Genomic DNA, 25,122 nt, shown 5'->3' on the forward strand with positions numbered 1-25,122 from the left:
TTTTTTTTTTTTTTTTTTTTTTTGTGCAAAGGTATATATCAATCTTATGTTGGTGAAACTACACATTTTTCTCCTTTTCTTGATTAAATTAAATAATTTGTTACTATTAAACAAAAAATAAACTTTTATAGTAAAGATAGTATAGGAAATTAAAGCAGAATTTTATAAGATAGCAATATGGAGAGAAAAAATCCCAAAAAAAAAAAATTAATCTAAAAGCATTAAAACATATATAAATAAGGCAATAATTTTTTAAAATGTTATTTTCTCATTATAAGTTGAACTCTAACTTCACGTCCTAACATGACAATAAAACTTTATATTTATTGAGTGATCATAATGAATAGGCCGGGTTGTCCTCATCACAAGTTAACAAATTATTTGCACAGTAATCAAGAATTGAAAAATTCAATCAGACAGTGTTACAGGATATTTTATTCTTAGAAAGTATACCTTATAATAATCATGGTATACTACTATAGATGTTCTTCACTTATTTTTAGTTTTCATATTCTTAAAAGATTGAAAGTTTTACAATGTCTAGAGCTATCATAAAGGAAAACTTTTTAGTAATGTAGAAACTACAACAATCCCATAACGAGTTACAACATAGTAAATTTTCATATACTTCTAAAATTTTGTTACCATTTTAATGCCAAAAGTCAAAGTCTATTGAAAACCTTGTAGCTAGTCTAGTGACATAACATTTTAGACAGGTATAGGAGACCAAATTCAATCCACAATCTCCTTAAATATATATAAGAAATTACATATCAAGTATAACTCCATCTGAAAATTGATACATAGTATCAAAGCTTTATATAGTTTTATACCAACTCTGTTGGGACCTGCCTCTGATACCACTTGTTAGATCAAGTGCTTACCACTCACACCAAAAGCTATAGCTAATAGCGAAAACGCAACTATATTTCTTTACTTAGCTTATAGAGTGTCATCACATTGTTTAAGACTCGCTGAATGCTGAACTTAGCATTTTTATCTTTTATTGGCCTCCGTCAAATAATCCTCCAGCCACCGAATACTAGACTCGATCCTTTATTAGTCTCCGCCCAACAAACTCTATATGACAAGTCTTGTGTTGAGTTTCATCAACTTAGCTTTAAGACGAAAAGTAGAGAGAAAAAATAAATTTAAAAAAAAAATAAGGGACAGAAGTTAATTGAAGTAGGTGATGCACCCTAGCCAACCTTGAATTCCACTCACAGTGTATATTCAATTCATTCATTCCCATCTATCGATCTATCATGTCTGAACCACATTTTCGGCATCTTGCTCTGCTATGCTTGCCTCCACCAATGCTAGACGAAGGGATAAGACAATGCATGAAGAGAGATAAGTTCCTTTCGTACCATTTTTCCAGGAGTTCTGATATAGATATTACTCTCTCCCTATTTATATGGCCCCTCTCCCATATAAAACACCAACATCTTTCCAACTACATACAAGATCAGATGTCCATTTATTATCATCCAATTTCCTCCTATCATATGCCTTTTCTTCTTTGCTCCATTCCATTATTATATCATCAATAACAAACTTGATTGGCGTGGCTGTGCACTCTTATCCCTTAAGATAGGTCGGGAGTTCAATTCGAACTCTCTCTTGTATGGAAAAATCACTCAAGCCTATCTCTCAAGCCTATTTTAACAAGCATATATATATATATATATATATATATATATATATATGTATGTATGTATGTATGTATGTATGTATGTCTGTATGTATGTATGTATGTATGTATGTATGCATGCATGCATGTATAAAATTGAATTTTATCCAAATACATAGAGAAACTAAGAACCAAACAGAGAGCCATTGGTCTAGGAAGATCTAACCGTTTTGAAGCATGTTAACATTTTTGTAAATAACTCAAATTTTAAGTGCAAGTAGAAAAATCATAGTGTACATTCAATATAAAGTACACCTAGATATAGTTTAAAATGCACCAAATAATATCATTAATTGCCCCATTAATGAAAGTTCATTACACTTAGGGTTCACATTTAGAAGTTATGTTCTAGTTTTTTTTTCATTGAGGGGGTCACTTTTTATTGTTTAGGAGTTTACTATTTATAGTTTACCGTTGAGTTTAGTCTTTTCGTTTAGTTTTCAGAATTTATCAAATTGTACTCTATAATGTTAGAAGTTGCATTGTATAGTGTTGCATGTTAATTGCACTTGAAAATTTGCGCTATTTACAAAAATGTCACTGCATTTTTTTTAATTACTTAAAATCCATTAGATCATTCCAGATGGATTATGCTAACTATACACATACATATATGTGTAAATATATTAGAAGTTGAGAAGTGTTGATTTGCTAGCATCCATAAGGTGTAGGGTTTTACCCATATCGAGGATTAAATAAAAAGGTATAGATTTGACAATTTTGTGAACAATAGTGTACAAGCATTTCATGTCATGTAGGACAATTGAGGCATATTCTACTATATATTTAGTTCACCCACCAATCTTTATGGCAGGAGCGATGATGAACCATCAAGTTTGGGATTCAAACTAATATATATATTAAAGTTATATATTGACTACATCGACAACGACTTTTTGATTTTTTTTCCTTTATTTATTTATTTATTTATTCAAGCATTCAAAAGTAGATGAGGAGAAACGCAATGACTTTTATCATTACTAAAAATTTAAATAAAAAATATATAAACAAATGATAATGAATATCTAATATGATAATGAAATATAATATAAAAGTTCACCTAAGTTTTATCCATATTATATATGTTGTCTTGAATCCTTTTCGTATCTTTCATTGCAGATGCCAATGTCTGATCTTGCTGCAGTTGGAAGCTACTTTATCATTGCTATGTTTGTGAATCTCATTCTCATCTCTTCCTTTCAAATTTTATCTTACTGTTTAACGTTGTGAATTTTGTGATGCTATGGCTTTGGCCTGATTGTGTGACGAGAATTGAAGCTTTAATTTGTTGTTTATCTTACTGTTTAGCGTTGGTCAAGTCCGTTATCCTGTCTCGTTGCATATATACATTAAATTATTTAGGGAAATTATTTAGGGAAAAGTGTCAAATAGGTCACTTAACTTTTACACCTTATTCAATTGAACCATCAAACAAAAAAAGTGTGCAATTGGACCATTAAACAAATAAAAATTTTAGAAACAAATATTTTCACAAAAAAATTTCAAAAGTGGGGGAGGCAGCCATGCAGTTCTGCAGCAAATTCCGTTCGGCAGCGGGCAAATTATTCCAAGGCAGCTTCGTATTTTAGTTTGGCAATTTCAAATTTTGAGCAAATTGAGCAGTAGCAATTCTCTTCGTTCTGAATTTTTGGACTACAGCAGCGAACCCTCTGTTTTTTTGCCCCATTTCTTTCTTAAATTGCTTTTTTGTATTTGTTTGGTGTGAGGGTTAGTTCAATCCCATCATCCATGGCTGCCATCCCGGCCCTTTCATTCAAAGCAAACGAACTTCTTCTGAAATTTAAAGAAAAATGTTTTTTTTTTATGTTAATTTTTAAAAATAATTATTAAAATGATTTATATGACATTATGACATCATATTTAACGGAAATTTGAAAGTAACCTGTAAAAATGTTATTTGTACAATTTTTGAGTATTTAATTGTCCAATTGCATACTTTTTTTATTCGATGGTTCAATTACACCAAGTGTAGAAGTTTAGTGGCCCATTTGACACTTTTTTCCAATTATTTAATTTATATCAAACTTTATATCCAATTTAACATCACATACAAAGTTAATTCCTAGTGGTATACATAATTTAAGAATAGTTGTAAAAGACAAGTGACAGAGTAATTGGGTAAGCACCCGACTCGAACCACCGGCAGACACCAACCCGAACCAAAGACAGACAAGTGGGCATTGGGAAGTCAAACGGCAACCCGTTACACAAGCACGGCATATTGAAGAGGAATCACTCCAACGGCTCCATATATTATTACCCGACATTTAATATAGGCTCGTCATTATGAGCCCGTTACACTCACTAGAAGAAGAGTCTTTGCACTCATATATAAGTAATAGACATGCTGTAGAGGAGGGAGGGGACATGCAAAACTCTTGTACTAAGACAATATTGTACTTTACTCACTAATATTACTCCGGTAACATTATTAACGCCGTTGGTGCTTTCGTTGAGAGCCGAGATCAAATCTCAAGCAAAACTTCACAAATTACCAAAATTAACTTATAACTAGAAATAGCTCGATCAGGATCTAGCAGCTCCCATGGTCCTCGTCACGTGAGTCGCAATGGCAACGCCTCTAGTTATCTTCGAGAACAGCTCAACAACAATCATGGTGGCGACCTCCGCGATCGGCTCAACAACAATCATTGTGGAGGGCAGCAAACATTCAAGGCCTACATGCCTATGGACCCCCAGGCGACGGCTCAGGCCATTCAGGAGGCAACGATAACTTTAACCCAATTAGTGGCGGGTATTCAAGGTCAAGTGCCCCAAGTATCCGTGCAGAAGGATGAAATGGGGCGAGAGAGGACCCAGCGTCTATGCCGCGGTGCAACTCATCGGCCAACCGTTTCTATGCCGGCCCTAGGACGGTGGGGTAAGAGGGTTGCTATCCAACAGAGGTTGTGGCCACAACCAAAGGCCAAGGGGTCATCCACCAAGGGTCCACACCAAGATGAGTAATCACAATGGATAGAAGGGGTGGGTTCACACCAAGTCTGGAGGGCCGGTTCTGCGTCGGTCCACTATGCTCAAGCGAACCCCGAGTGTGCAGGAGGAAGTGGTAGAGCGACTACAAAAGAAAATAGAGGAGCTAGAGAAGAAAATGGAGGCGAGGGCAATCATTATTGCATGGACCATGGTCCACACAGCTGCGTGGACAAAAAATAAAAAGTACATTATTTTTGTACTGAAGGTACATTATTTTTGTACTGTAGGTACATTATTTTACGGTACATTATTTTTGTACTGAAGGTACATTATTTGATATATATCAAATAATGTACCTACAGTATAAAGATAATATACCTTCAGTACAAAAATAATGTACTTTTTATTTTTGTACTGAAGGTACATTATTTTTATACTGTAGGTACATTATTTTAGGGTACATTATTTTTGTACTGAAGGTACATTATTTGATATATACAATCAAATAATGTACCTACAGTACAAAAATAATGTACCTTCAGTATAAAAATAATGTACTTTTTATTTTTGGTCCACACAGCTGTGTGGACCATGGTCCATGCAATAATTTGCCCAGTCGCCTGATAAGTGCTCATTTGTCTATATTTTCCTCCCTTTCTAAGTATTTTTCTTATAGATCATTCCAAATTTAAAGACATTGGGACTAATTTGTGGTTATTTTGCAAGGATTTTGGTTTGGAAAGCATTGGAAGCAAAGATGATGATTTTCATGCATTTTGGATGCATTTGGAGTCAATGGGAGTCAAGGAGAAGCTATGGAGATGGATGCAACACTTTCAAGGGAGCCTAAGAGTTGTATTTTCAATGGTATTGATCATTTGGCCATTTTTTTTTTGCTCATTTGGTCATTTGGCAATTTTTGTGCGTATTCTTTGGTTAATTTGGCACTTCATTTTGCAGTTCCATTACCACTACTGCTACACAATTTTTCCATTACACAAAATTCAAATGCAGTACACATTTTTTAAATGGACAATTATCCAAACACTTCAATTAACCAAAGTCTTTACAAACTACTCAAAACCAATACAAAACTACCAATAATCTAATTCCATTACACACTATGCATTTGACAAACTAGTCAAAACCATTAAGATCCTACTTCACCTGGAAAAGATTTTCACTGGGTTCTACATTTCTCGTCCAGTGCATAAAACAAAGAAAACCAACAACAATTCCAAATCCAGAAGTACCAAAACTATACAAAAAATTAAATTTGGAATCCAAATTCTTCTTCTTAAGATTTACATTTTTTTCATCAATCACTACTTGAAGTTTTTGCATCTCACTCTCTTACTTATCACTACTACAGAAACAACATATAATGTCGGACATATAACGTCGATTTTTTGAAAAATCGACGTTAAAAGTGAAATAACCATATAACGTCGGTTGTTTATAAATAACCAACGTTGTAAATCACAAAAAAAATGATAATAACATACGACGTCGGTTAATTAAATAACCGACGTCGTATGTCAACATACGACGTCGGTTATTTAAATAACCGACGTTGTATGTCTTACAGAAAAGAAAATAAAAAATAATAAAAGCATACGGCGTCGGTTAATTAATTAACCGACGTCGTATGTGGTTAATTTTGTTTTAAAAAAAATGTTAAACACTTTATATTATTATTATTATTATAAGAATTAAAAAAAAATCTACAAGATACGACATCGGTTTTATGACCTACCGACGTCGTGTCGTTTAATATAAAAAAATTTATTAAACTACTACTTCGGTTATTAAATCGAAGTCGTAGGTTTTATAAATAACAAAGCCCATCATCGAAACATAAATCTAGTAGCCCTCTATCCCCTTTTCTTCCCTCCGCAGCACCGCCGCAACCAACGCCTTCGCAGCACCTTCTTTCTTCTTCTTCTTCTCTTCGCCTCACCGCCGAACAGCAACACCGCCTCACTGCCTCCACTGTAATAAATGTTTAGGGTTAATGCGTTTGCGCCACTTTGAGTTGCGACTAATCTCTGCGCCTCTGCCTCTGCCTCGCCACGACGCCACCGTCCACCACTGCCACCACTGCCTCAACCCGCCTCAATCGCCGGTCGTGAGTCCCCTCCGTCTTCACCAGTCACCACCGTCCAGTCGTCGCCTTGCCTCAGGTTCGTAAATCGCCGTTCTCAACTTCTCATCCGTATTGTCTTTATATAATGTATTGTTGAATTTTTCATGTCTGATTTCAAGTATTTCATGGCCATAACTTGAGGTTGATGCTCAAATATGATAGTGGAAATTGGTTTAAACCTATTTCTTCTTGTTGATTTATATGTTTTTAAAAGAAATATTCTAAGAATTCAATTACTCAAAATCCTACAATTGCTCCAGTAATAAGAGGTTAGTCCTAAGTAATTCAAATTGTTTACCCTTTTGAGAGCTAGAAAAACTTTACTAATTTCAGGAAGCTTTCTGGTCTTTGTCCATGTTGATTTATAACTAAACTTGAAATTGTTGTACTATATACCTATAGGGTTTTGGGTGAGTGCAAATGGGGAGACTTTGAAATTATTATTGATGTTGAAGGAAATTTTATATATAATTTGACAGCAGGTTGGGAAACAAATTAGCAAAGTTCTAGGAAAAGGAAAACATCAGGTCTGTTTGTTAGTGCTGCTGTAGTTGATTCATGGTTTTGCCACAAGGATTTTTATGGTTGAATTATTCTGCAAAGATATTTTCTTTTCCTAATTTTTCCTAGTGAAGCTTCTTTTTGTTAAACTTTGAGCTAATGGATGTTTTGAAAAATCAAGTACATGCTAGCTAATTTTGATCTTTTGAAAGGCAAATACTTCGATAACTGTACAAAAGGTTGAAGTTGATTTAACATGTTATTTCTGATCTAATTAGTCTTTAAACATATTGGTGTCATTACTACTGGTCTTACTTTACTGATCCTTTTATTTATTTGCAGCAACTATGACAAAGATTATTAAAGAGATGCTACCACCAGATTGGTGCTTTTCTTTGAATCACATAGAAAAGCTATTGATCTTGTAATGCAGTTTTTGATTGGTGCTTTTCTTCCCAGCATCGGGACCATTATTAAAGAGATGCAGGATTGTTAGTTTCAATTAGGACTAGACTGGTCAACGCCAACTCATGGCCCCATCCGTAAGTCTATTGGTGTTTTAGGCAGTTTACATTCTACCAAGGCATCTGCAAAAGAGGGGAGTGTTGCTTCATATGGTGGAATCGGGCCATCAAGAGTAAGTTGCAAATATGTGCCCTTTCCGAACCGTAAATAAAATTTGTATGTATGTATCTGCAGAGTGATTTGCACTTTCTTGCAGCGCTGCATTGTTCTGGACATTGAAGGAACCACTACACCGATATCTTTTGTGTCTGATGTTCTCTTCCCTTATGGTCGGGATAATGTGGGGAGACATTTGGATATCACATATAACACTGCGGAAACTCAGGATGACATCAAATTACTGAGAGCTCAAGTACGTTGTGCTTTTAAACAATAAATATGGAGTATCATAATTCATTGCTTATTATTCTTTCCATCAACATCTATAGCAAGTAGATGCACTTTATTACGTTCATCATTGCAGGTAGAAGAAGATTTACAGAATGGGGTTGCGGGTGCTGTGCCCATCCCGCACGATGATGCCGGGAAAGAAGAGGTAATTGCAGCTCTGGTTACCAATGTGGAGGCAATGATTAAAGCCGACCGCAAGATTACTTCGTTAAAACAATTACAGGTAAGCAGGGGGTTATTTGGATATCATATCAATTTCAAGGAACTCTATTTTCTCGCTGTCCCTTACTTCGATTTGCTTCACATCCGATCTTTCAGGGTCATATTTGGCGGACTGGTTTTCAGCATAACAAGCTAGAGGCAATTGTTTATGATGATGTGCCCGAAGCTCTAGAGAAATGGAACGCATTGGGCATCAAGGTTGCTCTCATTTCCACCTTCTCATATATTGTTTGTTTAATTTGCTGTGTGCTGTAGTTTCTTCGTGATTTGTAGTATATGAACCACTACGCCATATGAACCATATAAGCTTTTCTCTATAAAACATATCGGTATAAATGGTGGCCGATGCATTTCCACCTACATATCCATATTTAGGTTCTTAAATTTTCTACGTTATTCCTCAGGTCTACATATATTCAAGCGGTAGCAGATTGGCACAGAGGCTCTTATTTGGCAACACAAATCACGGGGACCTGAGAAACTTCCTGTGTGGATTTTTTGACACAACAGTGGGGTAAATTTATGGCGCTTACAAGGAACTTCAAAACTAAATAGAAACCATTTTGATCCTAAGACGGCTTGTTATCATGCCAATTTGCAACACAACCGATCCATTGTTTCTTCTCTTTTTAGGAACAAGAAGGAAATGAAAAGTTACATCGAGATCATAGAGTCTTTGGGAGTGGATAACCCATCCGAGATTTTATTCGTGATAGATGTCTATCAAGAAGCAACTGCAGCTTTGGATCAATTTATGAAGAGAAGTTTGAACAAGCCATCCAGAGTCCTGGTCCAATGTTACTGGAGATAGAAGAAGGAGATACCAAAGCTATTGTTGCATACTTGAATGTTCTACAAAAGGTGACATGTGCTGAACTGTTTTTAGTGTTTGTTCCCAAATTATAGTCTTAGTTTCTATTGGTGTCAGCTAATAATTTGGAATTTGTTTTGGTAATGTTACAGGTTGTTGAAAATGCTAATCCCATTGAATGAAAGAATTGGTTTGCTGATATTTAGCCATTATGCAAACTATTTATATCTTTCATCTTTATGATATTTTTCTGTCCATTTTACCACAGGATGCCGCTATTGAGTTAAGCTCCTGATTATCTTGTATACTTTCTATTTGACATGGTGTTTTGTGAAATACAATTGCTAGTTCTTTAAACATTTCTCGTGGATCGAAATATCTACTTGGAATTATTATAAAATGAATTTAAAATTAAATACGTACGACGTTGGTTGTCAATAACCGACGTCGAATGTAAATATGTTTTTATAAAATTAACATTACACGTCGGGTTTTTACAAAAAACCGACGTTTTAAGTAATTAAAAAAATTAAGCAAACACATAAGGCGTCGGTTATTAGGAAAACCGACGCTATATGTATTTTTATTTTTCTAAATACTAAACGACGTTGGTTATCCTTAATAACCGACGTCGTATCTTATTATTTTTATTTTTTAAAAATTAAACAACGTCGGTTTTCCTTAATAACCGACGTCGTTGATTATTTTTAAAAAATAAAAAATACATACGGCGTCGGTTTTTACAACCGACGTCGTATCATTTATATACAACGTCTGCCAGATTGGCGTCGATTTTTAACCGACGTTAAAAGTGCTAAAAATCGACGTTAAAAGTGTTTTCTGTAGTAGTGTATCTAACCTCTTCAATAGACCTCGAATCACTTTGACCACACAGTCAGAGACATCGGAGTCCAACCCTTGAAAATACCTACAGTTTTCATTCTCCCAACATTCAAATTGAATTAACAAAGACAAATTCAGTATTCTAGCACCTAATAACAACAAAGTAAATGGTTTAAGATGCTTAAACGTACTCCGGCATGCTCTAATTAAATCGCTTTCTAGGGTTGGCATAACTCCAGGACATCCTTACAGGAGCAACTTCGCCGCACCAACATCGCACTTCTGGAATCCATTCTACTAAATCGGAGTTGTTCGAAGACATGCTCTTGCAGACCTCGTCGCCCTCTTCGTTGTTCTAGGTATGATGAATGGAAATGACGGATTACAATTTTGGAGTGAAAGGGCTTAGCTAAGGTGAAATGAAGGTGCGGTGAAAGGGGATGCGAAAACAAAGGTTAAGGGAAGAAATAGGGGTGCAAAATGACCTAAATGTCAATGGTCTTAACACTAGTTAGAGTCAAATCTAACCGGAGGACAACATCGTTGACTAAGATTTAATGTTATTAGCGACCCAATTACATAAAATTGACAATGGGGGACCACATTGCAAATCGAGCAATAATTGAGGGACCAAAAGTGCGATTTTCTCATTGTAATATTAAGAGTTGAAGAGTTAATTATTAAGAAAATTATAATACATGCGCGATAGTATAATACTTAAGAAAAACTCATTACCCGTATCACAACACATAAGAGATTTTGCAAATTAAAGGAAAATGATTACGAGTAAATACAATAGAAGCTTTAACAATTTAGGAAGGATAAATTAGTAGAAACTTTTCATAACTTAATTAATATACTCTTCTTAGATTGAATAGGGAGTGACATATAAATAATTTTGAATAATCATAACTACTTCTCTCCATCATACATGGCAACATATTTGAAAATAAGGGTACATTTTTAGATGAATCATTAGCTAGAAAACTTTTCATAACTTAATTAATATACTCTTCTTAGATGGAATCGTGAGGTCCATCATATCACCGGTTACATTTATTTTGTTCTACTATGGTCTATTTAAACTCTAAAAGTAAAAGAGCATGCACATGGACGACAATGGAAGACATGCATGAAGGTAATTAAGGTCTGCTCAGTGCTTTCTCTCTAAATCACGCGATCATATGCTGCAATTTCAGGGCTCAAAGGTGCAGACATGGAGCCCTGGATTATGGTGAGTGAGACAAGAGTCAAATGCAATTGAATTGTTCACTCCTTGAACGTTACTGTTCATGAATAGAGTACTAGTACCAGTCCTTTCTGCAGATTGCAAGGTTTTAGGACGATTCTTCTCCTTATTATTGCAGTGAGGAGTAGTGATTCTTTTGTCCTGAATGCTTGGAAGTTTAGCTCCATGGTCGTACTTGTTTCGCGAACGATTGACGACCATGGCTGCCCCAATGTTATCACCAACTAATCTCACGATTCTCATTCCGTGATGCTTTTTTGAGGACGAATCGTCCAAATGTTTTCTTTGCATGGCTACCGCCTTCTCTTCGAATGCTACCCCGGTTTTCGCAATCTGTGCTGTGCTCTGTAATTTATGGTGCTTAGTGTCAACATGGGAGGAATTGGGTTGCACTTGATTGGACTTTTCAGTGACTTGTTGCACCAGTAGGCTCTTATGCTCAGTTTCTGCTGAAGAATTGTTGAATTGTTGAAGAATTGTTGAAGGAGATGAAAGGTTGGTGGTGATTGGGGATTTGGGAAAGGATGCTGCAGCAATAGGTTGTGATGGTTTGAGTGCAGGAGGAGTAGTGATTGGGGCCTTAGGGGCATTAGAGACTGCCTGAGAAGTTATGGTAAGAGTGGGAGGAGGAGAGGACCTTTGTGCAGCAGCTGCGGCGGGAGGAGGCTGCAGGGAAATGGGAGCGGCTGCAGGCTGCGGTGGCGGCTTGGCGGCGGCCGTGGATGACCTAAACAGCGGGCGTTGCTCGGGTGGTGGCTGCGGAGTTTGAGCTCTTTGCTCGGGGGCTGCTGCACCTATTGCAGTTGGTGGCCAAGTAGGCTTTTGTGGTTGAGCAGATGAAAGTGTCCTAAATGGCTTAAAAGCGGGGCGTCGAATGGAGTCTGACCGTGCTGGTGGCGGGGTGGGTGCAGTTGCAGGGCTACGAGCAGAAGACAAAGATAGCCATGAAACAGAACGTCGATTGGTAGCCATCGAATATAATGTTAGCTAGCTAACTAGATTATATTATCTTAATCGATCAACTGCAAACCTCAACCTCTTACTCTTATTGCACACCACTATGCCCTGCAGTTGCTATTGTGGTTTTACTGATTAATAACAAAACCCCACCATCAACTCTTATTTATATGTATCATACACCGCCCAAAATATAAATAGTAAAATAGAGAAGGAAAAGGAAGACATAAGAAAGGCATCAGATTCATTAAGGTTAAATTGTATAGTATTACTTGGGGCATCAAATCTGAAATGCGTCAATCAATAAATTGAGTTTGCCAGCGGATGCATCAATCAAATTTGTATACCTTTTGTATTGCGTGAATGTATATTGACAAGGACTAACAAGCTAAGCATCATGTGTGGCCCATGTTCTAAGTGCAGCAAAATTGATAAATACCCTTTATCACGACAACAACAATTTACATATAATCTCATCAAGTCTGGGAAGTAAAACTGGATTACGAGATCAAGAACAAAAAACTAAGATGAAGAAGATAAGTTTACTTAGTTCGGCAGAGTATACATTCAGAGAGATCTTTTATTAATTGTGATGATGAAATATCTACTATTACAAGCATCATCTTTATAGATGTACGTTTAAAAATGAAAAATGTTCAAATTAATCATTGAACTACAAGTAAAAGTGCAATTGAGTCATCCAATTCAAAAAGAATGCAATTAGGTCTCTAAACTATCCAAAATTATGTAATTTCACCATATTTAAAAATTTATTATTTGTAAATTTATTTTAATATTAAATAAATAAAGTGGTGGGATTTTTCATTTTTATTGGTTTTTTAAATTTTATTTTATTTAAAATTATTAAAATAAATTTAAATAATAATTTTTGTTAGGAAGATCACCACGTCAACAATGACATGATCAACAACTCAAATTTGATTGAGTTACAAAATTTAATTAGACAATTCAAAGACCTAATTGTATTTTATTTAGTTGAATGACTCAATTACACTTTTACCTATAGTTTGGTGGCTAATTACACTGCCCCCACACTCCCAATCCACTCAGCAAACCAGATTGAGGTTTGAACCAAAAGACATGTATTGTCTTTTCGTTTCGCTTCACTTTGTTGCGCTACACTTCATTGAGTTCACTCTAAACTCCATCAGACTCCAACACATACCATCTTTCAGTAACATATGATATATACACACAACAACCTCACACATTGATTGGGAATTGGGATGGACGATAGAAAATTGGCGACTATTAGTGGAAAACAGAAGAGAATGTGCAACAGAGCTAAGCCAATTGGAAGATGGTATGCGTAGATTCTCTTGGGTGTAATATAATGCTCCATTTGCGGCCAACAAATGCAGTTCACACATATATATATATATGATCATATTGATTCCTGCCCTTTACGCCGTCAGAATAATCTTACGCTGTAAGGCAGCCGGAATGCATTTGAAATAACAATGGAGGTGTTTGACAAATAGTTGTTAGCGAATTTAACTAGCTAATAAAGCTGCTTGAGTAGCTTTTTAAATTTTAACTTAAAAATAATAAATTGTTACAAAAAACTTATTAATCAAACACGGATTGTTTAATCAAGTCAAACAGCTAATAGTAGTAAAACAAGTTAAGATTGACTGATAAGTTAATTATGTTACAAAACACGTTTAATATTATATATTTTTTCATGAAAGTAAAAGCAAATGATCCTGTTTTCTTCTCTTTTTACTTTTGCTGAGCTTTTCAAACTGAAATTCAAACATGTTTCATCCCGCATTGACTTTACCTCTTGAGATTCTATTCTGTCCCTTTTTTTTTCTTTTTTTTTTTTCTTTTCTCTTTCTTGTCCACCAACAGTTCGTGTTCTAGTAACCATGCCAATATTCTATGCCAGTACGCAGTAGCGAGATCTAGATGAGTGTTATTTAATTTGGATTAACCATTCAACTGTCAAGTATGTGCACTAATGCATTTTTTGATAACCGCTGCGAGTTTTGGTAAAGATAATATTACCACGATTAACTATTATCTTTAATTGTATCACTTTTTAAAGTAAGGAGAGGCTTCACCAAAAACTTAAAAATAGCTGAAAGTGAAAAGCTATAAGTTAGAAGTTGAAATTTGAAGAACTGTTATGCTTAAAAGTGTTTGAAAAAAATTAGTTTTTTTTTGAAAAAAAAATTAGCTTTTTAATAAGCTGATAAATATAAAGAAGATTAAAAAGGACATCCTCAAAAAATTTAAATAGTTTTAAATTTAAATAGGTTTGTTGAGGAATTTCGTATGAAAGGTTTATGGTCTATCTGAGGCTATCTATCTAGTAAGATCGATCAAAGTCATTCAGTAAAATGGTGTAACTCTCGGTTTAGGTAGTTGATATTCATTCTGATGAATTCAGATGATGTTCAATTTATTGTTGCGTGTACTTTTCTTTGTTGAGATTGGGTTGGTGTTCAGTGTACCGTAGTACAAGATCGAAAAGAATGCTTTGCATTCCAATGTTATGTAAAAAGGACCAACGAGGATCCTAAAGGAGAAGGTAGCTTATTAGTAGCTTAAAATAAGTTATAGGTTTTTAAATAAGCTCTGCCAAATAGAATATAGCCTGCATCTACATCTACAAACGTAATAAGTATCAACAAAGTTAAGCCTCTGATGAAACTGAAAAATGTTGGTGGAATTATTAGTTGAAATGAATTTTTCATATTATTTTGATTTTAGGGTGCATTTGGAAAGGATGAAAATGACTTATGGAAAATGTTTTCTGGAAAATGAGTTATTTTCCAGAAAACATTTTCTTTTCCCGTGTTTGGTTGTATCATGGAAAATTATCTGGATGTGTTTAATTCATTTTCTAGAAAATAAGCAGAATGGTATAATTAAATATTTTATTTATAATATAACAGTATTTATACTAATAATAAATTAAATATAATCCTATAATATTAAATATAAGTTCTTTTTTTTTTCTTTTTCTTTTTTGTCTTTCTTTCCTTTCAACCAGATTTAAGTTTGGATGGCCATTGGTTTATATTGCTACTTTTGACACCAGACTAAGAAAATTCATACTAATCATTCCCAAATTTTTACATTATTGTGGATTTATATTTCTTGGGGCCTTGTTACTAAATCTCAAGCAACATGAAAAAAAAAAAAAAAAAAAACCAGGAAACTTCATTGGTTTTCGGCAGAAACTAGAAATCTGGTTTCCACCGAAAATCATGTCTGGTCTCCGCACGGAAACCAGATGGCGGCACTATAGTTTTCATCTTGTTTCCGGTGGATCAGACTGTAGGTTGTTTTGAAGATGATGAATGTTGTTTTGAAGATGAAGAAGGCAAGAAGTTTGCGCTGAAGACGTTCTCTTAGCTATTGAAGGCAAGGTGGAAAATGACTTCCCCTCAAAAAAAAAAGAGGAAGTTGTTTTCCATAAAAGTAGGCTCATTATATTTTTCTTTGACAAAATTTTATTTTCCACTGACTTAAGTTTTACTTTGTTTACCAGGAAAATGATTTCCGGAAATCATTTTCCGGGTTTCCAAACACACCCTTAGTATTTTTATTATTTTTCTTACTTTACCTCTATTATCATATCATTTAATTTTTCTAAATATCCATGCATTCCATCAGAGTAAACTTTAGTAACGGAATATTCCGTTAACTATATTATTATTCTTAACTTACTCATTGATTTTCAGTAGAAAGGTCTTAGGTTCGAACTTCATCTCAATCAGAATTGGCATAATTGTTAAACGTATACTATGAATATGTTGGAGTGTATTAAAAAAAATACAATATAAAATTTACCATGAACTTTGGTCAATTAATCAAGAATTTATTTCTAGCGGAAGCCACAAGATGAAGCATGGATCACACCAAACTGGTAAAATTAGTAGGGTTTTGTGTTGTAAAAATTATGCTTGGGTACTATCCAGTGAGGATGCTTCATATCTCTGACACATGTTATAGTTATGGATTTTTGAAATAGCAGTTTTGGGTACTATCTTCTAAACTGCCATTGCACCTGTTAACCTAACATTTCGGTCACGTCATATTTATGGATTCTTGAAATATTTAATTTTATGAAAAATTTGATAATCTTGCATTAATATATATGTCAGGATACCGGATGATACTTTATAAATTCTAAAACACTAATCTAAGAATACACATTGGACATTAGACTTATTCGCGCAATACGCGTGTGCTGGTAACTAGTACCATTATACATGTATAAATGTTTGTGTAAGCTAAGTTTCAAATTTATAAGCATTTAACAAAAGGATAACAATTTAAAGCTCTCCCAAAATATTGTCACAGATGCACACGGTTTCTAGACAGGAATTTGTATTAGTGTATTATGTATTCATTGTTCGAAAATTTTATGTTTTTATAATTGTATCATCATCATTATCAATAATCCTATATATTTATAATTGAAAAAAAAAATCGAATAGTTCATCCAACTGTATACTAAAAATGCAATTAAACACTCGAACTAAAAAATAAAATTAAATTAAATTGAAGCCTTAATCTGTTAAAATTGTACAATTAATATTTTAACAGGTTACCAAAAAGTAACTGATTAATTTTTCTTTTATATATGGCACCTTATGTGACATCTTATTCAAAAGAAATTAAAAACCTTCACAAATTGTTGCAAACGACCGAGAAGGTTTTCGGCTTCTTCATCCAATATGGATAAAGATATCGGCGCCTTCTCCATCCGATCTAATGGAGAAGCCCGCCAAATTTCTTTGTCCATATCAATCTGGACGGGGAAGATGTGTCTTCTACATCCAAGTCAACATGAACGAAGAAGCCATGACAGGTTGTTTTTTTTTTAATATAATTATTTTGATTTGATTTGTTTTAAAAATAATAATAATAATAATAATAATAATAATAATAATAATAATAATCTATATATATATATATATATATATATATATATATATATATATATATAAACAAAATCCTCCAAAACGAAATCCTATTTCCCACCAAAAATATTGTACATTAAAACAATTAAAATAATAAAATAATATTAAAAGTACAATAACATTAAAACACGAAATCCTATAACATCAAAACATTGTTATGCATTAGGATTAGTACATTGTTATAATCTTTATCTTTATATATATAAAAACAAAATCATCCAAAACGAAATCTTCCTTCCCGCCCAAAATATTGTACATTAAAAAATTAAAACAATAAAATAATATTAAAAGTACAATAATATTAAAACACGAAATCCTATAACATCAAAACATTGTTATGCATTACGATTAGTACATTGTTATAATACTTATAAAAACAAAATCCTCCAAAACGAAATCCTATTTCCCGCCCAAAATATTGTACATTAAAACAATTAAAATAATAAAATAATATTAAAAGTACAATAATATTAAAACACGAAATCATATAACATCAAAACATTGTTATGCATTAGGATTAGTACACTGTTATAATCTTTATATATATATATATATAAACAAAATCCTCCAAAACGAAATCTTCATTCCCGCCCAAAATATTGTACATTAAAACAATTAATATAATAGAATAATATTAAAACAATAGAATAATATTAAAACAATNAGTGTATTAAAAAAAATACAATATAAAATTTACCATGAACTTTGGTCAATTAATCAAGAATTTATTTCTAGCGGAAGCCACAAGATGAAGCATGGATCACACCAAACTGGTAAAATTAGTAGGGTTTTGTGTTGTAAAAATTATGCTTGGGTACTATCCAGTGAGGATGCTTCATATCTCTGACACATGTTATAGTTATGGATTTTTGAAATAGCAGTTTTGGGTACTATCTTCTAAACTGCCATTGCACCTGTTAACCTAACATTTCGGTCACGTCATATTTATGGATTCTTGAAATATTTAATTTTATGAAAAATTTGATAATCTTGCATTAATATATATGTCAGGATACCGGATGATACTTTATAAATTCTAAAACACTAATCTAAGAATACACATTGGACATTAGACTTATTCGCGCAATACGCGTGTGCTGGTAACTAGTACCATTATACATGTATAAATGTTTGTGTAAGCTAAGTTTCAAATTTATAAGCATTTAACAAAAGGATAACAATTTAAAGCTCTCCCAAAATATTGTCACAGATGCACACGGTTTCTAGACAGGAATTTGTATTAGTGTATTATGTATTCATTGTTCGAAAATTTTATGTTTTTATAATTGTATCATCATCATTATCAATAATCCTATATATTTATAATTGAAAAAAAAAATCGAATAGTTCATCCAACTGTATACTAAAAATGCAATTAAACACTCGAACTAAAAAATAAAATTAAATTAAATTGAAGCCTTAATCTGTTAAAATTGTACAATTAATATTTTAACAGGTTACCAAAAAGTAACTGATTAATTTTTCTTTTATATATGGCACCTTATGTGACATCTTATTCAAAAGAAATTAAAAACCTTCACAAATTGTTGCAAACGACCGAGAAGGTTTTCGGCTTCTTCATCCAATATGGATAAAGATATCGGCGCCTTCTCCATCCGATCTAATGGAGAAGCCCGCCAAATTTCTTTGTCCATATCAATCTGGACGGGGAAGATGTGTCTTCTACATCCAAGTCAACATGAACGAAGAAGCCATGACAGGTTGTTTTTTTTTTAATATAATTATTTTGATTTGATTTGTTTTAAAAATAATAATAATAATAATAATAATAATAATAATAATAATAATAATCTATATATATATATATATATATATATATATATATATATATATATATAAACAAAATCCTCCAAAACGAAATCCTATTTCCCACCAAAAATATTGTACATTAAAACAATTAAAATAATAAAATAATATTAAAAGTACAATAACATTAAAACACGAAATCCTATAACATCAAAACATTGTTATGCATTAGGATTAGTACATTGTTATAATCTTTATCTTTATATATATAAAAACAAAATCATCCAAAACGAAATCTTCCTTCCCGCCCAAAATATTGTACATTAAAAAATTAAAACAATAAAATAATATTAAAAGTACAATAATATTAAAACACGAAATCCTATAACATCAAAACATTGTTATGCATTACGATTAGTACATTGTTATAATACTTATAAAAACAAAATCCTCCAAAACGAAATCCTATTTCCCGCCCAAAATATTGTACATTAAAACAATTAAAATAATAAAATAATATTAAAAGTACAATAATATTAAAACACGAAATCATATAACATCAAAACATTGTTATGCATTAGGATTAGTACATTGTTATAATCTATATATATATATAAACAAAATTCTCCAAAACGAAATCTTCATTCCCGCCCAACCTATTGTACATTAAAACAATTAAAATAATAGAATAATATTAAAACAATAGAATAATATTAAAACAATACAATTCATATACTACAATTCCAATACAATTCGTATAGGAGTTGTATTAGACTCCAAACAATACAATTCATATACTACAATTCCAATACAATTCGTATCAAATAAATCTGCTATTAAAACATGAAATTCAATACTACAAAATGAAGTCTACTATTCTACAATTCCTATACTACAATTCCAATACAATTCGTATACTGCAATTCCTCTACAATTCCTATATTACAATTCCTCCGTCTATTCGTATTATAAATACATTCATCAATTAGAAATTTTATAACCTACTCACACAAATCGAAATAGGAAAACGATATTGTCACGCAAATCTTTCAACAATATTGTTCTTTCACTAATGGGGTCTGTTTTTGTCTCTGCTTCCGACCTATCTCCCAAGACGAGAATGAGTTGTATTAGACTCCGGCTAATGCGTTGTTATTTGTCAAGGGAATATCCACATTCCACAATCAACCAACAGACACTGGAGTGCTTACTCCATGACTCCCAGGTAAATGTTATTAAGTTTAAAAGTGTATATAAATTAGAGAGAGCAGATTGTGCCTATATCGTGGCCGAATTTTGTTCTATGAATTAGAGGAAAAAAGGTTGTGTAAATTTTGCGGTGGTTGGCATTTTGTAGTGAACACTGTAGTCATATTTAATATTTGCACCTACAGAGCATTACAATATTCTTTTTTTTTTTCTTTCTTTCTTCAGGAAACTTGTATCCATTTACAAATCCCTAAAGAGTTTGTGGTTAAATTCAAGAAACTCTTGAAGGAATGGGAAGTCTATGATATTCACAATTTCATTGTGCAAACGTATCGCATGAGGTTTAAGTCGTGCGAGCATAAATATATGATGAAAGTGAATCACGACACTTTGATTAGCGCTTCCGATCTAGATGAATCCGTCTTTCCCAAACACATGTTCAAACTCAATGATTTTAGATCATTGAAGGCTCCCGGAGGAGTGGATAGCAATATGCTAATTGGTAAATTCTTCTTTAAATCTTATTCTATACTAGATGTGTTTTTATTTCTTTTTGTTATACTAAATTTCTAATAGTATACATTCATGAATACCAATTTTAAATCTTTTGTCAAGAAACATTTTATCAGACCAAAATAATATTAAATATACATGCATCCTTATTAATACTTTAAATATTTAGTTGCTACAGAATATATAAATTTTAGTTTGGCAATATAGGATACACAAGGTCCTTTATTTCAAATATTCTTAAAATATTATAACAAATCCAATCCGTGCAACGCACGGGCGAAAATACTAGTAATAATAATAATAATAATCTACTATACTAATAAGAGCCCAAGAGAGTTAGGCCTAAAATGGGTAGAAAAAATGGCGGTCAAATTATTTAATCAGATGGATGGTTCAAATGAATTATTTAATCAAATAGATGGTTAAGATAATTCAGATTAATATTATTAATAGAGATTATCTAATTTAACCTTACTTTTATGATTATCCATTAAGTTTTCCGTTAAATATTCTCTTCTCCGTTAATATTCCGTTTAACTTTTAACTTACCCATTAATTTCTATAAGAAAGATCTTAGGTTCGAACCTCATCTCAATCAAATTTGACATAATTAAGTTTCTCACTCTATTTTACTCTTATTAAATTAAATAAATTAGTAGTTACAACAAAAAATGATACATATGTATTTCTTTAATTTAGAATTATGTGTCTACAATACCTTTATTTGAAAAAATTATTCATTATCAAAAAATTAAATTAATAAGAGAAAATAATTTCATTAGTTATATTGTCTTTATTTTCTCTCATGCAAAGATTCTTTACATTCGAATTTATCAATTGATATTCATTACATTGTCCATTATCTTATTTTTACAATATCTTGTAATTAAATATCAAAGTTATAGTACAAAATAATGTTATATATTTATTTACCAAGTATTTTATTAATACTATGAAAAAAAATTTAAAATAATTTGAACCTAATTATATTAACTACTTTGGGATTGGTTGACAAAGAGAGTACTCAAATAATAACCCAACAAATTGAAGCGGAATCATTCTATTTTACTCTTATTGAATTAAATAAATTAGTAGTTACACCAAAAAATGATACATATGTATTTCTTTAATACCATGAAAAAAATAAAAAAGAATAGTTTGAAACCAATCATATTAACTACTTGGGGAATTTGTTGACAATGAAAGTACTCAAATAACCCATTACCCAGCAAATTGAAGCAAGAAACTACTTTTTAATATCTTTGGAATACATAATATTTTAAATTTTCAAATTTTTATTAATTTATTTAATCTTTTTTCTTAAACTAGGAATTTCTTTATCCACAATAACTCATTCAACAATAATGGTTGAACCAAATGAACCCCAAGCAGAACACCTAAAAAAAGTCCATAGCTCCTATATCATAATCTCATTGCATGACGTTGTCATCTATGCTACCAACAATAACCGAATTGCAAATAACACACTACCAACAAAAAGGAAGAGAACAAATAGTAAAGATGAAAACAATGACAATGTTACTCAAAAGAAAATTAAGAACACTTAGAAAAATTCAAATTAAAAGTAGTATTTATTTAGACTATCATTTTTAGACAAAATATTTAGACTATCAATTTTACAAGGCTGCAAACATTTATTTTAGTAATAATTATAATGAATTTTCTACATTATCTTTGATTCATATATTTTGAGTTAGATATTTAAATAAAAAGATTCGACATTCAATTACCCATGTATAAACTTCTCCTATATAATCTTACATTGATATACTTTCAAATATTTATTTAAATATAAACATTGGGCATTAACCCATTCGCGCAATACGCGTATAAAACTAGTAATTGTTATAAAGCTTATTAATGGTGGACATTATGGATTGATTATATAATGGTGGTAACGGCCATATTTATATTTACAATTATTGTCTTCAGTTAGCAGCGATCACATAAAATTTACACATAATTACATTATAATTTACAACAACAATAATGATGATCATTATCATCATCACCTATGTGGCATCATACATGATGGGTGATTTAGAGGTAACATGCCATTATAGGTCAAATATGTTAATTGCTCAATTTTTCAAGTTTAAGCATTGAATTGGAGAGTTTTTAGTTCGATGACCTATTTGACATTTTTCCTTTATAATTTTACTTAAGGAAAAATGATACTTTTACAGCACGTTTGATTCGTGTAATATGCTTAGAATGGAATGGCGTTCCTAGGAATAGGCTTATTCCCTTGTTTGTTAATGTTGAGTATTAGGCTATTTTTGTGTTTTAACTTTTAGGAATAACCTAATTTTTTTTTTCCTACTTCAACATTCAAATGGTATTTTTCTAAACTTATTTTTTATATATTTTTTTATATTTAACTAACTCTAGTGAATGTAAATGGTGTTTAATTTTTTTTATATATTTTTCTATTTATTATATTATATATATATATAGGATTTGGATCCAGTGAGATCACCTCATTTAGACGAGATAATGAGATTCAATCCTGATCATCTATTGTCTTTTTTTAATGGTACAGATTTGATGGGATTTTAAGATTATTGTTGGTAATTATATATATACTCCCTTTGTCCCATTTTACCTATCATATTTACTATTCAATGATCAAACTAATTATTTCTTTTTTGCTGATTTTTTAAATATTAATTTTCTTATTGTTTTTAAATTTAATTTTTTGTATTTAATAGTATTTTTAATGTAGTTTCTAAATATATACAATTTATATACTAATACTAAAATTAATACTATGAAAAATTGAATTGAAAATAACTTCAATTAAGCTTGTTAACCGAATCAGACACATAAAATAGGATGGAGGAGTATATATGTTATTAAAAAAAAATTGTTACTGGCAGGTGCAGTTTACCATTGCCCAGCCCCCGCTTAATGGGTTAATTAACTCTCGAGGTTTTCCCCTCCTATATGCCCAAAAAGAAAATTGTTGCTTTTTTTTGAAAGAAAAGTTGTTACTTATATAAATACTTTGTTTTACCTTCACCGTGCATGGAGATTTAGGCCTTTCTATTCCACTCCATGAATCATAAATTCTTCTACAGCTTTGTGGTAATCAATGTCAACCTCTTTGTCAGGTATTTCTGCTGAATTAAATTTGTCCATTGTTTCAGCTATAAAGGGTATTGACAATCTTTGTAGGAATATTAGAATGTGAACATGAGGTAAGCCACGCTTTTGAAATTCAATAGTATATACCACTGCGCCAAAAGTAAGTTTGTATACGTTAAAAATGAAGGTTAAAAATAGAATGGAAAATTAAAAACACTGACTCTATTACGCATTAACAAAGTTAACGAAATGATTATACCTACCGTGACAATACCAAATAGATTCCCTGCTCTTATTTCTTTCACTAAACAATCCAACTTCATCTTGAAAACACGACATACAATGTCTGGTTTATCCTCAGCATTCAATTTGCATTTTTCAATGTATCTTTGAATCTCCGACCATTTGGGATTACATGTGAATGTGATAAATAAGTTTGGGTATCCTTTGTGTCGACAAATTGCCATTGCATCTTGATAATTTTGGATCATATATCTAGCACCGCAAGTGAAATTGGATGGTAAGGTGATTCGTTTACCTTGTTTGATAGTATCAACTTCTCCTCTGGTTAAAGCATCTGAAAGGCCTTTATAGGCTTCACATCTTAAAGCCTTTTGATTATTTCTAATATATAGAAGCCTGCTCGATTCAACCATGGTGTAGGCATCTACTAGAAATTGTTGAAAAAGTCTCCTTGCATATAGCATTGTAGATACTTCATTAAACCTATCATGTATCCTATAAGCGAAGAACTCACGCTGTGATACATGCACTTTACCCCCACTTTGTTGGTTTCGACTTGTACTGAATTGAATATCCTCTCTATAGCCATCTTCGTCATATGGGAACATAATAGGATATTGCAACGGGAGATATGCGGGATTGAGCTCATTTATCCTCTTTAGCCCACCACTATTAGTCTCTACCAAAATATCCCGTTGACCCATAGTTGGATCTAGATCACCAACGATTAGAGCAACTACCTCTGATACAGTGGGTAAGTTGTATGTCCGAGCATCAACATTTCGCTTCCCAATCAACCTCATCTTAAAATCTACTCCTGGATTTGAGTCAATTTTATTTTTTGCAAAGCGAAATGATTTCACCAAAACATTGTGATCAGCCAAATCTTTCTTAATATCTTCCACAATTTCGACATGCATTTTATCCTTATTTTCACACATCCTGATAAAGATAAAGTGAATACAATTTGTGTTACCTATGTTGGTCGTGGGTAAATATACAGTATAACAAAGAAGTGTAATAGTACGC

At 32.3% G+C, this 25,122-nt stretch overlaps 3 protein-coding genes across 3 annotated transcripts in view; 2 read left to right on the top strand and 1 right to left on the bottom strand.

Annotated features, from left to right (window-relative positions):
* Nucleotides 1-3,011, top strand: part of LOC116030650 — a 6,106-nt gene extending 3,095 nt beyond the window's left edge. Inside the window, exon 5 of the mRNA XM_031272960.1 lies at nt 2,813-3,011. The gene's annotated coding sequence lies outside the window, so the exon portion shown is untranslated. The remainder of the gene's footprint in view (nt 1-2,812) is intronic.
* A 1,385-nt stretch (nt 3,012-4,396) lies between these two features.
* Nucleotides 4,397-9,584, top strand: LOC116029811 (probable bifunctional methylthioribulose-1-phosphate dehydratase/enolase-phosphatase E1 1). Its single transcript, XM_031271852.1, has 9 exons — nt 4,397-4,661; nt 6,548-6,642; nt 7,792-7,932; nt 8,017-8,172; nt 8,284-8,433; nt 8,529-8,630; nt 8,837-8,946; nt 9,066-9,293; nt 9,396-9,584. The coding sequence occupies exons 1-8, from the start codon at nt 4,397-4,399 to the stop codon at nt 9,241-9,243; spliced, it is 1,197 nt and encodes a 398-aa protein (XP_031127712.1). The 3' UTR covers nt 9,244-9,293; nt 9,396-9,584.
* Nucleotides 9,585-11,281: 1,697 nt separating this feature from the next.
* On the bottom strand, nt 11,282-12,307 carry LOC116029812 (arp2/3 complex-activating protein rickA-like). Its single transcript, XM_031271853.1, has one exon. The coding sequence runs from the start codon at nt 12,305-12,307 to the stop codon at nt 11,282-11,284; it is 1,026 nt and encodes a 341-aa protein (XP_031127713.1).
* Between the last annotated feature and the right edge of the window lie 12,815 nt (nt 12,308-25,122).

This window comes from Ipomoea triloba, chromosome 9 (assembly GCF_003576645.1).
Source record: "Ipomoea triloba cultivar NCNSP0323 chromosome 9, ASM357664v1".
Classification (NCBI taxonomy): Eukaryota; Viridiplantae; Streptophyta; class Magnoliopsida; order Solanales; family Convolvulaceae; genus Ipomoea; species Ipomoea triloba.